General features: G+C 34.9%; 2 protein-coding genes across 2 annotated transcripts; one reads left to right on the top strand and one right to left on the bottom strand.

Moving 5' to 3' along the window:
- The first annotated feature begins 9999 nt into the window (after window positions 1–9999).
- LOC106377314 (26S proteasome regulatory subunit 7 homolog A) lies at window positions 10000–12552 on the top strand. Its single transcript, XM_013817519.3, has 9 exons — window positions 10000–10216; window positions 10587–10668; window positions 10747–10838; window positions 10915–10992; window positions 11089–11150; window positions 11279–11423; window positions 11500–11718; window positions 11794–12151; window positions 12255–12552. Exons 1-9 carry the CDS (start codon window positions 10130–10132, stop codon window positions 12410–12412), a joined length of 1281 nt encoding a protein of 426 aa, XP_013672973.1. The 5' UTR covers window positions 10000–10129; the 3' UTR covers window positions 12413–12552.
- Window positions 12553–12769: 217 nt separating this feature from the next.
- LOC106377308 (protein STRUBBELIG-RECEPTOR FAMILY 6) lies at window positions 12770–16593 on the bottom strand. Its single transcript, XM_013817511.3, has 15 exons — window positions 16350–16593; window positions 15959–16091; window positions 15816–15887; window positions 15655–15720; window positions 15510–15581; window positions 15346–15417; window positions 15195–15266; window positions 15049–15114; window positions 14895–14957; window positions 14466–14773; window positions 14104–14387; window positions 13627–14031; window positions 13413–13546; window positions 13182–13338; window positions 12770–13101 (listed from the first exon to the last, which is right to left on the bottom strand). Exons 1-15 carry the CDS (start codon window positions 16447–16449, stop codon window positions 12955–12957), a joined length of 2151 nt encoding a protein of 716 aa, XP_013672965.1. The 5' UTR covers window positions 16450–16593; the 3' UTR covers window positions 12770–12954.
- Between the last annotated feature and the right edge of the window lie 694 nt (window positions 16594–17287).

Genomic DNA, 17287 nt, shown 5'->3' with positions numbered 1-17287 from the left:
AAGATAAACATAAGAACAATACAATGACACATAACACATAGCAAACAACATAAGACAAGCACAATCACATATTACACAATGAAATATCAACACGCAAACATAACATGCAATAAGGCAATGATAAAACCGAACCTCTGTCTCGAGAACAAGGCAATAAGGCCGACTCTTCCAGTAAGAACCTACATAACAAGCAAGCAATAGTAATAGAGAAAATTCAATCCTTTTTCTTGAAGTAATCAACATGCAATGAAAAGTAGATCTACAGAAAAGAAAAACATGAAATATGTACATGTTTTTGTTGCATGCATGTAGATCAAAGACGAAGGAGAAGAGAGGAAGAACCTTCGGAAGCCAAATCGTCATCAACGAATATACAAGCTTCTGTCGGTGGAAGTCACCATCACCTTTGCCATCGGTTCTTTCCGTGAAGCTCCTCTACTACATAACTTCTAACGATGTGAAGACCGGAACACCGTCAGAACACGAACCATCGTCGCCGGAGTTCATCTCTCTCTTGGCCGAAGTGGCAAGGTATCATCTTCTTCTCTCTCTCTCGTTTCTTTAGGTGAAACAAGGAATGAAGAAAAAGAGACGCGGGTCCTTGTAATCCCGCATGACCCATTTTGGCCCATTCCAAAAAAAGTCCAGTTCCGCAATATTCCGTCCCGCAAAACCCGTAAATTTGCGGGCCTAGAAAACTCTGGCCCAATACAGCTCCGCTGCAAGCCTTTGCCGGCCAGACCTGCGGTCCAGGGTCAACTTATAAAGCAACTTATAAAGAGAAACCCTTTTTGTGATAGGTGATTATTTTTCTCATGTCTTTTCTACTTTTCTATTTGAATATTCCATCCGTTTCAAAATAGATGATGTTTTGGAGGGTTTTAAATGTTTCAAAATACTTGATGTTTTGATATTTTATATTAGTTTCAGCTTTATTGAAAACTGTGTGACCAATGATGTTTTATACTAGTTTTTTTCATGATTGGTTGAATTTGTTTTAGTTTATATTTTAAATGCTATTTTTTAGGTAAAAGTGTATTTCTTAATTCTTGTGCATTGAACCAAAACATCAACTATTTTGAAACCGAGGGAGTGTTATGTAATGTAGACGGCTCATCTAATGGAATTGTTTTTTTTTCAGGATGCAAGATAAAAATATTTAGTTACAGATCTTCCACCAGTTCTTCTATTTTATCTTCAGAGGTCAAGTTGTAAACTTCAGCTTCATTTTGGTTCTGGTAGTTACTGGCATAAAATTTTCTCGTTCTTTTGTGATAGGTGTTAAATTCATCAATAATTATTGAATTACAGATAATGTTTACATCTCTCCCACATTAGAAACTCAATTTGTAACATATAACATTTCAAAAAAGAATATCGTTAAGATTAATGACAACGAAATTAGTTTGGAACGCAAGCAATAGTACATAAAGTGTTCAAGCCATGGTGGTATCCTTACCAACAGTCTCTGTGTCTTTGCGGTCATCTTTGCGACAAGAGTATATGAGGCCCAAAATGGAAACTATGATGACTAGAAGCGGACACACTATTTTAACGATCAAACCTGTTGTCGACTCCATCGATTTTTCTTGTAATGAAAATCTGTTTTTGATTTGATTCTTGGATAGAAACAAATGATCATCGAGCGTTATCTGTATATATACACTCAATATTTTGGAGATAAGTCGTTTTCTGACTTTGTATTTGCAAATTTTTAACCATACAATACCAGCTGTTTCGTTTAACATCAACTTGTAGATATTTCTCTCACTTTATGGAACTTAAATTGGGTATAGTATGTTTATTATACTAGTTGAGACGTGTGGCTGACCCATTCTTCTAGTCGGATTGTCTCAGTCTTCTGGTCGATTACTCAATTTAATCATCTCATGCATATTTATTTATCTTTGAAGAATATCTTTAATACTAAAATACTTTTTACAAAAGATGAAGTCAACAAGCATAAAAAATACTTGTCACCTACATGACTTCCAGCTTGAGTAGTTTCTAAGTATACTAGGGATTTTACCGCGCGTATTTGTCTATAATATATATATATTTTTAAATGTGAAATATAATTTAAAACATCAATTTTTCAATAAATTATTTTTATTTTTGTGTTATATAATTAATTTATTTCTGAATTTTTTTTTGAAATATCATTAATATATATTTATATATATATTAGATGCAAACATAATTAAAGTTTCTATTAATCTGTTAGTAATCATGTCTAACTGATGACAAAAAAAAAATCATGTCTAACTATTTCGTAAAAGTTCAAATATTATATATTTAATATTTTCTAATTTTTTTTTTATTATTATTTATGTATCATATATTTGTTTATACATCATCTGCGTTAATATCAAATTATTATTTGAAGAATAGGTAAATAACCTTATTTGATATATATATATATATATATATATATATATATTAAATGTGTATATATATATATTAAATGTGTATTTAATTTGAATATTTAAATATTTAAATTTTGGTGACCGATAATAATGATTCAATAAATTATTGGAGCTGTAATACCGAGAAGAATTTTCTAAAGTTTGTAAGAACATTTCTAATTTTACTTTATAATAGAATAGAAAATGAGTTTACTCTATATATAAATAGAGTTTTTTTTTGTTCATTGTTTTATTGTTTATTCTAAGTTAGAATATCGTTGAGTATAACCATACTCTATTATAAAGTATTTTATTTTGGAAAAAATAGAATAAATTATTGGAAATACTATAGAGCTCCCTCAAATGGATTGGTGATGTGTTAACCTAAATTGATCTTTACACAGACTTATTTGATATAACATTATAAAAAAAAAGATGGGAAAATCTTTGGTATATATGATATACTGGAGGTAACAATTTGCTTTTTTAATCAAGTCGCATTGGCCTAGTGGTAAAGGGCTCCAGCTGGAGTTTCCGCCATGGGTTCGAATAGCATTGACCATCCATAGACGCCTTAAGTGGTAAGAAAATTGGGATTTCTATGGGTCTTGTGGGATTAGTGGTCTAGAAAACTTTTGGAATCTCTACGGTTATAAAAAAAAAAGGTGTAATCTAAGCCATGAAGATATCTTAACTGTTTTTTAGTTTAATGATACTGTATATGATTATTTGTTTCAGTGGTACAAACCACAAGCCACAAAGTTCCATTAACTATTTAGGTTCAAATTTGATAACATCACATAGTGAACTAAGGTTAGGTCAAAATCATGATTCTAGTTTAGCAGTATAGATTGTATATGGTTTACTAATGTAAATATTTATATAAATTTTACCAATCATCGCATTATATTTGGGGATAATGCTTATGATATCTAGTCTTGCAAATAATAATTTTTATAGACTTATAATCAACTATAACATTTTTCATATACTCAAGAACACAACAAATAAATAATTTACTATACCATTGATTGCACCCTTAAAATCAAGAAAACTATAATTTTTTTGTCAGAAAATTAGGATTAACTCCTCATTGATCACATTGTTATTATTTTTTTGTTTGCTCTGCGTTGAACATTTTATATGGGTTTAAATGTTTATTGATTACTACTCCTAACTACCATATTCTTTTTTGGGAAAAATTCAAAATATTTGTTTTAAAATTGGTAAAATACATATACGCAATATATGCAATGAGTAATAAATTTGAAGGTTTGACTTGTAGTTTTTCGTTATTTCGTTCTCACAACATTTCTCTTTAGTGAGATATTTGGTAGTGTAGGTTGCACAATTGATAGGAAGCTAATGATTTTGAGATAATGTGAACCAGCAAGAAGAACATGTCTTAGTAAGAAACTCACGTTTGTTTGATATGAGCATATTCTAAAGTTCAAGAATAATATACCTGCAGTGTGATCAAGTATATGGTCATGTCTTTTTTCATTCAGTCCTTTACAACTAAACAAAAAACATGGTTAGAGTAGTTTAAAAAGCGGTAAATCATAGCAAACATAAAAGTCTTCCATATATCAAAACTTATACAGCACGAAAAACCCAACACACATTCTCGTAAAGGGATACCTCAACTTCACAAGTCATTATTCATTACACCAAGAAAATGCAAAAACAGAAAGCTCCAAAAATAGTTTAGATTCTCTCGTGTCCTTACTGCTGCAGTTAATTATTTCTGCTCCAGTCCCACTTCAAGGTAGCTAGGCAACGCACACTGCCTGCGAGGCTTCTCAAACCGTTTGTTCCTTGATGAACTTGTGTTAGAAGCAGAGATGAGCGCTTTCTTTGTTCCTTGCACCAATCATCTCAAGAACTAACATTCCATAGCTATAAACATCTGACCTGTGAGTCAAACATATGTACATCACTGTCCTACCCTCTTCTCCTAGAGACTCAAATGTCCTCTCTCTCTCTGCGCACCCACAATACTCCAAGTATACACTAAGTATACACTAATCTCCGGCTTGTACGTGTTCACTCCACACCAGTGCATGGCTACAGAGAATTTTGGAATCAAAGAATGGGACCCTTCTCACCAGCTGACTCAGCTCAATAGTGTTGAAGTCATAACCCACAGCTTCAAAGCTAGTGTAGCTAAACACATCTTCAATGGTCAAAGATGAAGAAAAATTGGAATTTGAAGAGCAAGAATTTGAAGAGCAAGAATTTGAAGAGCAAGAAGCGGAACGACAAGATTTGAAAATGAAGGAATGTGCCTGGTATAGGTCTGTATCCCTGTAGAATGAACTTGATCATGTCCAGTTACTCTTTTGCAACACCAACTTCAAATTACAAAGACAGTTAGATTGTTGAATGCGTCACAAATCTATATATCTACATACCTCCCATCTTGAAGGTTCATATTTATTTGGATCCATGCCAATCTCAAGATCCAGGTGAACTTACATGAACCAAGTCATCACCTTCCAGCCTTTTGGTATGATGTATGCCTAATTACAGAAACATAGAAATGAATATACAAAAAGGGTTTAAAGATTGTTTGTTGTGTTTCATGTAGGCGATGAGCATAGACTGACCGTTCATTTGGCCATCCCTCTTTGCTTCCCGGAAGGCCTTAGATAAAAAGCCTCATTTTGTATTCAGTGAGAGAATATGTAACGAATCATACCATTTTAAAAACACCATAAACTTGTTTTGCAATGAGGCACCTGTGATAGTTAGTCCATTTTACGTGTCTCTTTTAAGAGTCAAATTCTGGCCCGGTGCTCAATTTTCAACAATCGCACTGTGTAGAACGAAATCACTATTAAAGCTTGTAAAGTGAAATGGAAAAGGATTATAAAAACATATATTCTCATTTTACCTCTAACTTCTGGAGAATCTCAGGGTGTTCCTGCAGAGAAATGGTAGCCCAAATAATGGTGATTCCCAGAGGATTCATGGCATGTACTAATAATATACATCAAAAAAGCATCGAAAATTTTCTGTTCCTCTAGAGTTCTTCCATTCTCTTCTTTATTATCACTAGATTATCCAGCATGTCTTATTCATTGGAGATCAGAGTAGCTAGCATAGATCTGAGACTTTAGAAGCATTTTAAGAATCTGCTGAGAAAGTTATATATTTGGAGATTCAAAAAGTTTATTTAAAAAAAATTGGAAATTTAATGGGAAAGTGAAAATAGAACATACAAATGAATACTACGGCCAGAGAAAACAGAATTATGATTCTAAGCTCAATTAATCTCACAAAAAATTACTATTCTTCACAAGTCTAACAAGAAGAACATATATGCAACAAAATAGGAGCCTTACCACCACATCATTAAACCAAACCGAGCAAATACTTGCGTTACCTGAACCGAAACCAGGAAGCTAGGCTGTAAGAAAAGTGTTCCCAAAATAAATCTCTTACACATCTCCTGGTGTGAAAAAAAAGAAGAAGAGAAAACTAAATCAGCATTGATAAAGAAGAAATCAGTGGAAGCATCGCAAGAGCAATGGCAAACAACGGCGACTAAGATCAACAGGACCGTTTAATTGAAACTGGCACTATTTTAGTTAATTGAATAAGGAATTACCAAACAAAGGCAAGATAGTGGGTCATGCCTTTGGTATCTGCTAAAGAACAAATAGCTTCATCCATGAACAAAAGTACCAGCAAGTGAACTTGCCTTTTGGTTTCATCGCTATAGTTTCAACTTCTTGAGAGGAGTTTTTCGGGATTGAATGAAAGCAACTTAAGACAAAGTGGTTTATAACGAAGGAGAAAGAGAAGAAGGTGAAACGAACTCAGTAACAAAGATTTGACGAAGAGGAAAAGAGAAGACGAAGTCGAAGGATAATCTTGGGCCTTTAACATGTATACTGAGCCCAACAAAGAGAGTAATTTTTATTCTCGACAGAAATCAATATGACATGGCAGTTTGGACGATTTTTAGTGGATGAATTTTAAATTTGATGTGGACAGATTGTTCTTTGAACATATCTCCCTTTTAGTATTGTTAGATTGCGTCCTGATTGTTTTTTTTTTTTTTTGCCAGAAAGATATATATTCCTAGAGAATATAATTTGTATCTTTGAATTAAAAGTATCATTAATGAGACCCACAACCATAGAATAGAAGAAAATTTATTGTATTACATATTTGAACATTGTAAAATATATAAGCCAGTTGCACTAGTTAAGGCAATCTCGTATTACAAGTTTTCTTCAGAATTATAGAATCGTATTGCCAAGTTCAATACATTGATCGTTTGTGCTATTTATTGTATTACATATTTGAACGTTTGTGCTAATTATCATTGTGAGCTCACTGTTGTAGAGATTCAGCTATTAAATCTTTTATTCAACCCTCCCACCCCCCCCCCCCCCCCCCCCCCCCCCCCCCTCGGTTTTACATAGTCTAAGCCACTTGTACTAGTTAAGACGATACCAATTTTCAGAGGTATATAAAGTCTTTTTGAATAAATTATTTTTTATATTATGATTTGACATGGTATAGAAACAATAAATGCTCATCATCTTTTTCTAATATACATACGTTGTCCAGTGATATAAAAATATTGAGTTCTGTCCAATGGGGGATGATGTAGAATTATATTTTGGTGGGGGAAAATTTATATAAACTTAAAATTATAGCTAAAAATACTATTTACTAAAAAAATAACTAAAATTTAGGCATATTTAATAGTTTTTGAAATTTTTATGGTGGCATTTGCACTTTCTAGGGCAACGTAGATTTGCCAATGGTTCTGTCTCTGTATTTGCAGTTTCTAAATACATATACAAATAGTTTTTTAACCATTGATTTCTTTTGTTATCATAAATTTGTAATAGAATTAGTTTCAGTATACTAGAATGTGAATGTGTCAATTATGCTAGTTGTGATGATTATGGGTTGGTGACTTACCCCATTCGACTTCTTGAGTTTTTCTCAGTCTTTATCTTTGATTTGTGTTTTTTACATCTTTATAGTTTGAATATGGATTAAAACATTTAGAACTTAATATTATTATTAAAAAGATGAAAGTCAAACAACATACTACATATATAGATTAATGCTTGAAAACTATTTGACCAGTATAAGATGGAAATGGTAGACACTATCCCCATGGATGCAACTAGGCCTGGGACGGATCGAGTATCCGGGCGATTTTAAGATATCCGGATCCGGATCCTTATCCGGCGGATCCAAAATTTTATTATTTTTATCCGGATCCGGTGTTCGCGGATATCCGGATATCGGATATCCTTCTAAAAATTATAATATCCGGCGGATATCAGGATCCGGATTTGGATCCTTAAAATAAATAAAAAATAATATTAATATATATAAAATATCAACAATAATTCAAAAATAAAAATATATATATAATGTTTTTAATTATTTCTATGTATAGTATTACAAAATTTACATTAAATTATATATACTATTATAAAAATGAAAATATATTAAATAAAATTAGTTTTTATATATAGATATCACTATTTTTGAAATAGTTATTAATAAAATTTACGAATCCGGATATCCGGACTAAAAAATCAAGATATCCGGATCCGGATTCGGCTTTGACGGATCCAACATTTTACTATCCGGATCCGGATTCGGCCTCTCCGGATATCCAGATTTTCGGATCGGATCCGGATCGGATCACAGATCGAATCCGGATCTCGGATAAAAGTTCCAGGCCTAGATGCAACTACTATTATGAGTATGATTGGATGGTATCAGGGCTGTCTCAAATTAATTTTTGACCCTGTTCAAAAAATTATTAATCGTATATTTTATCAAGTAATTTTAAAATTTAATAACTTTGTCTGATTTTTTTTAATTATAAGTTCTAAATTTAGTATTATTTCTAAAATTTAAAAGTTTTTTATCATAATTTATCTATATATTTTAAAAACTTCTTAAGCTTTTTATTTTTATATTTCGAGCCATGTTCGATCGCTTCAATTGCGCGTGCTGTCAAGTATCAATAAAGTAACACAAAGGAGAGTAAAACTTTTTTACTCTGAGTTCCACCTAGTTACATCCAATCAGGAGAAAAAATATTAATTAGTTTTTCTTCTCAGTTACTCTAGAAAACATGACATTTACTTTTTACTCTGTGGATATGTGGAGTAAATTAGAGTAACATAATAAATAACTTATTCTTCCCACTTAATTTTTCCTCCTATTTACTCGGTTTTACTCAATTAATGTTTCCAATCACACTCTATATCTCACAAGTGGTGTTATTGTTTATCCCAAATTGGAAACATTAAGGGTTTGATTGGATGTTATTAGAGCAACTTGGAGTAATTAAAATAGAGGGAAAAAATTATATAGTAAATAAAAGAATAAAAAGTTGAACACAGCGCAAACTTTTCCACCGCACTATCCACAAGGAAAAAATACTCACCATTTTACTCTTAGTGAATAGTTGCCAGCAAAAAAATTATTTAAACATTTTCCACTTGATTGGTTGAAAAATAGGAGAACTAAGAGTAAAAATGTTTCCCTCTTAAAATTTTCTCGTTACATGTGCTAAACAATCACAACCTCAATAAATAATTACGGTCATTAAACATTTCAAGGAATTCACATGGTCTAGAAAAATTTAAACTACAAATATAAATATCATAACAATAACTTCATTTAAAATATTATCTCATAATGGTCAGATATCTTAAAATTGAAACGTTCAATTAAATAAAAAACTATAAAAATATAAAGAAAACACAAATTTTCTTGAAATAATTTATTTTTGCTAGTCTCCTCAATTCAAAACTAAACATTAGAGATAACAAACAGGTTGTCCCGTCTCTGACCGCAACTAGATTGTTTTCAAGCAAGTTACAGCGGCTCAGGTCTGTGCGGGCCGCAGTCTCCGGAATAGTTGTCCAAATCTATCCCGTTATATGTATAATCTTTTACGGATCGGCCCGCGGGACATACGATAATACACGCAACATGACGCTTCAAGACACTCCAGAACGCTTTATGCCACTCTAGGACATGATTTAGGTCATTGATTGAAATGGACATGGTTCATGAGTCATTGATTTGTTTATTTGTTATTTAAAACAATAGCTTGTAGTTAATTTTGTCACACGGCAAACATATTAAAGATAATTCAGAATATGCTTTTCATTAGCTTATAACTCATAAGTTCATAATCAAAGTTATAGTTTGATGAATCCCAAAATTAAATAAAACCAAACACCAAATCAAAGCTGTCAATTCCAAAGTAAATAAAAAAGATCACCAAATTAAAGCACCACCGCTCACATTGTCATCGTCGGAGCTCGAATCATCATCGTTGGAACAATACATCCTGCGAAGTCTGTTAATTTGCGGACCTAAAAAATCAGGGCCCAATACCGTCCTGCGATAATTCTTTACGGCCAGACTCGCGCTCCAGGTCATAATTGCATGGGAAACTCGAGTGTAGGCGCATGAGAGCGCGCGTGGAGTATGTCCTGACCTCTCCAACAAGGCGGACGATATGGGCCGAGCTTTTAAAGCCCAGTTTACACGTGCGAGTTTATTAATAAATTAAATAGCTTAATGCCAAGTTTACACTCCTAACCAAACCAAACCAAACCAAACCAAACCGGAAAAGAGCATCGTTTCCTCTCCAACAAGCCAAGAATCGTATAAAGAACTATCGAAATCTCAAATCTCCGATCGAACTCCGGCAAAAGATGACAAAAGATATCGAAGATGAGATCAGAGACGAGAAGAACCCTCGCCCCCTTGACGAAGACGACATCGCTCTCCTCAAGACTTACGTAAGCAACCCCCTCTCAGCTTCTAACTCTCCTGGGTCATCGAGGGTCTCTCGGATCTAGCTTTAGGAGAGTCCTCGTTAGTTAAAGTCGCTACCTTTAGGGTTTCTAGAATAAGGGTTTCTTGCTCTTGACACTGTTTGCTGGGTTTCGTCTCATAACTGTCATCCCTTTGGGGTTAGGCGAGTCCACGTTAGTTAAAGTTGCTACCTTTGGGGTTAAGGGTTTTGAAACTGTTTGCTAGGTTTCGTCTCTTGAGACAAAACCAAACTGATGTTTCGTCTTGAGTGACTCAAGCTAGAATTCAGTTTCGGTTTTGGTTGTGTCTGTTCTCTCGATATATGTTTTCTTGCTTACTCTCTTTTGTTTGCAGGGGTTGAGTCCTTACTCTGCAGCTAACAAGAAAGTTGAGAAAGAAATCAAGGAGCTCGCCAAGAGGATCAACGATCTCTGTGGTATGTATTGTATGCACACTCTTTGTTTTTGCTGAAGCGTTTACTTTATATGATGGAGCTTCTCACTTTCTGTTGCAGGTATCAAGGAGTCTGATACTGGTTTAGCTCTTCCTAGTCAATGGGATCTCGTCTCTGATAAACAGATGATGCAAGAGGAGCAACCTCTCCAGGTACACTTTCTTTCTTAGGAAAACCTATTCTTCTCTAATGGGTGACTTCTAAGCTGTAAATGTTTTTATTGTCCAGGTTGCTAGATGCACAAAGATCATTAGTCCAAACACTGAAGATGCCAAGTACGTCATCAATGTCAAACAGATAGCTAAGGTACATTGCATTCCAAAGCTGATACTTGTTTCTACCTGACCAGTTATGTCTATAGCTTTTTGGTTATAACTGGTTTTTTTTTTTCTTTAACTGTAGTTTGTCGTTGGCCTTGGAGATAAAGTTTCTCCCACTGATATTGAAGAAGGCATGCGTGTGGGGTATGTTTCCTGTTCATGAACTGAGATTGTCTCTGGTTTAGTTAGTTGTTCCTTATGTCTTCTATCTATATTTCTCATAGGGAAGCTAACTTACAGAAAAACATTCCGTCTTTGATTTCTATTTGCAGAGTTGACAGGACCAAGTATCAGATACAGATTCCTCTACCTCCAAAGATCGATCCTAGTGTCACCATGATGACTGTTGAAGAGAAGCCTGATGTTACTTACAATGATGTTGGTGGCTGCAAGGAGCAGATTGAGAAGATGAGAGAGGTATCTTGTTGAACTTTGCTATCATCTCTTCTCTCATAGAAGTCGTTAAAAGTTTTGCTGTCTTTGTTGATTGTAGGTGGTTGAGCTGCCAATGCTTCATCCGGAGAAGTTTGTGAAGCTTGGAATAGATCCTCCCAAGGGAGTTCTCTGCTACGGTCCTCCTGGTACCGGCAAAACCCTTCTGGCCAGAGCTGTTGCTAACAGAACCGATGCTTGCTTTATCAGAGTCATTGGCAGTGAGCTTGTTCAGAAGTATGTAGGCGAAGGAGCTAGGATGGTTCGTGAACTGTTCCAGGTATTCAATCTTCAAATCTCCACATTACTATCCGAGTTGTTATACATTTGTGTAATACTCTGCATTGCTGTGTAGATGGCACGGTCCAAAAAAGCTTGCATTGTGTTCTTTGATGAAGTTGATGCCATTGGTGGTGCAAGATTTGATGACGGTGTGGGAGGTGATAACGAAGTCCAGCGTACTATGCTTGAGATTGTGAATCAGCTTGATGGGTTCGACGCACGTGGTAACATCAAGGTTCTCATGGCAACAAACAGGCCTGACACACTGGACCCTGCTCTTCTACGTCCTGGACGTCTTGACCGTAAGGTTGAGTTTGGATTGCCTGATCTGGAGAGCAGAACACAGATCTTCAAGATTCACACACGAACCATGAACTGCGAGAGAGACATCCGTTTCGAACTCCTTGCTCGCCTCTGCCCAAACTCAACTGGTAAATGATCCAAAACCATCAAACAACTCTCCTACTTCTTATTTATGGTCTCTTGATAGTTGTTCTGACTTGTGGTTTTGGTAAAAAAAACAAAATTTGCCAGGAGCTGATATCAGGAGTGTGTGCACTGAGGCTGGAATGTATGCAATCAGAGCTAGGAGGAAGACTGTGACTGAGAAAGACTTTCTGGATGCAGTGAACAAAGTCATCAAAGGTTATCAGAAGTTCAGTGCAACTCCAAAGTACATGGTCTACAATTAGAGAGAGAGAAGTTGTAGAAGCAAAACTTAGAAACACACTCTTGTCTTTGTTTATCTCGCTTCATTCTCTCTTTTGTTTTCGTCTTCAATGTACTTTTGACTCTATAGATTCTCCTTTTTAAGTTTGTTATTTGCAGTCAATTCCTCTGAAATAACTGAACCAAACCCAAACGGAACCAATTTAGAAAAAGAACAAAAGATAATTTTGAATATGTCCATGATCTAAAAGCCTCAAATTTGAAAACTACTATGTAGAGTATTTTATAATAAGTTATGAACAAGAATATTTATTTTATTTAAAAGGAAACCAATGAATAAGGAAAGTTATGAACAAACCAAAATAGAACCCATGTAGAAGTAAACAAGAAAGAATATTTGTTCATTTCAATGATCTAAAAGCTACAAATTTGGAAACACATTACAACAAAATACAATGGGGATAATATACTGTGTGAAGGTTTATCAAACATATTACAATAAAAACAATGACTTCATCCCATAGGGAGCAAAGTGTTCTTTTTTTCTCTCTCTGTGGTAATGGATTTACATGTAATCGTTGCTTGGCTCAGCACTACCAGAACGCTGTGATGGATCAACTCCAACAGTTCTCTTGCTCATGTTAGCTCTCTGCACTAACACAACCAGTGACTGCACAACTTCAGACATTGGTGGTCTAAACTCTGGCTCTGGCTGTGTTCAAGAACCAAACCCAAAATCAGTAAAACAGTTTCTTGATTTTGTAAGTTACTTATCAGTTCATTATATATTACCTGGACGCAGAGAGCAATAACATCTGCAAACCGAGAAAGAGATTTAACCGGATAAAGTCCTTCAAGAGCTGGATCAACCATTTTGCCTAAAGCATCAATGTCATGAAGCTGTGGTGTCGCCCATCTAACCAATGACTGCTCAGATCTTGACCTTGTGCTGCTCAAAAGTTAATAACCCTTCAGAAAACACATTCCTTATCTCAATTGATCAATAACTAGAAGTTTAGTTACCTGTCGAATGGTTTCCTCCCGGTTAAAAGTTCAAGCATCACTACTCCAAAACTGTAAACATCACTCTTCAAAGAGTATTGACCTGACATTGATACTTCAGGTGCGCTATAACCTTCATCGGTTTGGTTTAGTAACTGCACGTTTACCAGAATTATGATGATATAAGCAAACCAATTAAGCTTGAGAAATTAGTAAAGTGTTTTGAATATCAAACCTCATTTGCTGTGGGGAGGAAGCTTGCGAGACCTGTGTCTGATAAGTGAGGATTCATCTCCGAATCAAGCAAAATATTGGCTGATTTGATGTTCTTGTCAACTATAGACGGTGAACAAACTTCATGCAAGTACTCTATTGCCCGTGCAGTCCCAAGTGCGACCTTGACTCGCGAGTTCCACACCAATGCTTTGCTTTCTTCTTCTGATAAGTGTAGGAAGTCATGTAACGATCCTTTGCTGTGGAACTCATAGACCAGGAGATGTTGTCCGTGTTCAGCACAGTAGCCAACAAGCTTTGTCACATTTGGATGATCCAAAACGGCTATTTTCGATACTATTTCGGTGAAATCATCAGTCATGCTATGTGGAAGAGCAGATGAATCAATCTTCTTCACAGCAAGAACCTATAAAGATATAACAACATTATGACATGTTTCATCAAGAAAAAGATATTGGGATAAGAATGTGATCAATACCTTTCCATTGTTAAACTCAGCTCTGTATACTCTTCCAAAAGTGCCTTCTCCAAGAAGATTATCAACACTGAAACTGGCAGTGGCAATCTGAAGATCAGCAACTGAGTAAACTCTCACATTCGAGGGAACAGCCACGGTGGATTTCTTGACAACTATAGGCTTTCTCGTAGAATCCTCATCATCATCAAATGATCGATCAGCTGGTGGAGGACGGAGATTAATAGACAAGGAAGTATCAAGTTTCTTTGTCTCAATTGATGAAGAACTCTGAATAGAATTGTTTTCTGCAACCATATGGGAATCTTGAGTTAAAGTTTTGTATATTTGCAAACACTAAAAGTGTGTAAACGTAAGTGGAGTACCGTGAAAGTCGCTTGGAGGAAGAGTGAAAGGCTGGTTGTCAGTTTTCTCAATGTCCATAGATGATGATCTCTTTGATCTTCTTCTTCTTTTGACTAAGAAGAAAGCCACAAGAGCTGTAACTACTAGTAATGAAATGATTATACCTGCTATAGCACCAGCTCCAATTCCTGATTTCTTGGAATCTCCATTGCTGGTAGAATCACGGTTTGAACCTCCTCCGGATTTATGGCTCGGTGAGCGGTGGATTGGAGGTGTACCAGGTGGTGGTGGTGGTGCAGGTCCATTATTGAACGAGTTACCATCTTTTCTGTTTGCAAAGAACAAGAAAAATGAGAGATCAAAGGTTCAAAGGGATTACATGCTTCGGCTCCCAACCTCCTGGTATTCAAAGAAAGTAAAAGAGCAATGTGTGTGAAATAAGAACTTACATTAAATTAGTACCCTTTAAGGTACTGGGGATCCAGCCGGTGAAGTCATTGTTTGCAATGTTCCTAAGGAACATTGAGCAAGGACCAACTTTAGTTGATGTCTTAGAAAAAAAAAACAGTTTGACATGTAGTGTGGTTAGGTTAGGTTACTCACAGGGTCTCAAGAGGAAGACCGGCTAATACATTGAGTGTTCCTGAGAACTGATTGTTCTGAAGGTATCTGTAAAGTTAATATCCAAACATGTTTAGTAGCTCAGATACTTTCAGTTACTTTTGAGAATCTATGGAAGCTATGCTTACAGGGACTTTAAACTTGTAAGAGAAGTAAAAGTTCCCGGTAGAGACGATGTGAAAGAGTTGAAGGAGAAGTCCCTAAAACACATGAACTTTTTTGTCAATACAAAGACTAGAACTTGAGAGAACAATCTGAATCTTCAGTTTAGGATTTTACAAGGTTGTAAGAGAGGTGAGCTTGGAGAAGTCCACAGCTACTTGCCCCTTAAACTGATTGTGACCAAGATTACTGATTTTATTTTTTGCAAAAGACAAAACATCAGTACTCACATCTTTTATGGGATATGTCTAGAGGAATGTATAGTGAAGCAAACCACTTACAGATACTTAAGTGATGCCATATTAGAAATGGAGTATTGAGCAGCTCCAGTGAATTGGTTGTTTGCAAGATTCCTGAAACACTCTGTGGATTAAAAACTCGAAAACACAGATAAATTCACAGAGAAAAAGGATCAATGGAACTTACAACCGTTGCAGATTTGGAGGAAGCTGATATGGTAAATCACCTCCAAGATTATTGCTGCTTAGATCACTGCAAGTTTCCATCAAAGACTATTATAAAAACTTACTACCACTAAGCACTAACAAAATTTAACTGTATATAGCATATGGTAGATTTAATCTTACAGCTCTGTAAGAGAAGTCAATTTATCAAGCATGTACCCAAGTGTTCCAGAGAGCTCAAGACCTGATAACTTTCTGCAAAGAAACTTTATGTTAACAATGTAAACCATAAGATATAAGTTAGAATACAAAAGAATATCACTAACAATTGAGTAATTCGTGATTTGGAGCAAGTAACGCCTCTCCAGTTCTGAACACAAGGATCCCCACCTGATGCAGTCCATTGTGTTAACTGTCCTGGTGAATGCATACTGGTGAACAACATGTTCAATGCTGAAGCTGCAACAAGTTTTGAGATCAATAGACAATTAGAACACAATCTAATCATCTAAAATCAAAAAGCTTATTACTTTCTAATACCAAAGAATCTTGCAAGGTTCAAGATTTATTTAACCCAACAAAACTAAAAAAGATTTGGATGACGATTGAAAACATAATCAAAGAAACTAAAGATAGTGAAAGGATATACGAAAAAAAGATTGAGACTTTGAGAAACCCATTAAGCTTAAAATCAACAGTGAAGAAGAAGAAACTCACTGTCTGATGCATCAGTGGCTCCATGGATGAAGCTAAACTCAAATCCTACAATGCAGACCGCAAACAGAGCAGCCACCACCACCACTCGATTCTCCATCATCTTATTCCCCTTTCTCTCTCTCTCTCTCCCTCTCCAGATGCCAAAACTCTATAGTCTTATGACCAAACAAGTAAAGAGAGAACTTTTTGTGTTTGTGTTTTTTTTTCCTAAAATATAATAATTTACGGAAAGTGGATTTTCTTGAAGGAAAAATCTACAAAATAACACATTTCTAAGTTTATATCACAAAAATAACATTTAAAAACTAAAATGACCAAAATAGCACCTTATCTTTTGAAAATTTTAATTTTTTTATTTTTCAAAATTTGAAATCTTATCCCCAAAAACTCATTTCTCAACTCTAAACCCTAAACCCTAAACTCTAAACCATAAATCATAAACTCTAAACTCTAAACCCTAAACTTTAAACCCTAAAATTTAAACCCTGAACCCTAAACTCTAAACCCTAAACCCTAAACCGTAAATCCTAAACCCACCCTTTAACTCTAAACCCTAAGTTTGTGACTTTTGATAAAACATTAAGTGCTATTTTCGTGATTTTTGAATTTGAATGCTAGTTTGGGAACAAAAACTTGATTTATTGCTATTTTTATCTTTTTCTCTTTCTTGAATGTGATTTTAGTACAAAACGAATTTTTACAGAGTAAAGCTGTCAAGCACGATTTAGCCAATAAGAATCCAAAAGTCACTCACATATTCGGCGCATTTTGTTTGATTGTTTTTTGTACATTTCATAAAATCTTTTTTTAATGTCAAATAAAAATTATAATAATTCGTTTTTATATTCTTGGATTTCAATAATAGGACCGTTGGTTAGAGTATTATTTTCCTTTCAATTTAAAATTATTCAGCGAGAAGCATTGAAAAAAAAGCTGTC

Source organism: Brassica napus, chromosome C3 (assembly GCF_020379485.1).
Source record: "Brassica napus cultivar Da-Ae chromosome C3, Da-Ae, whole genome shotgun sequence".
Classification (NCBI taxonomy): Eukaryota; Viridiplantae; Streptophyta; class Magnoliopsida; order Brassicales; family Brassicaceae; genus Brassica; species Brassica napus.
The sequence above is the reverse complement of the archived record's forward strand: the minus strand, read 5'-3'. Positions and strand labels throughout refer to the sequence as shown.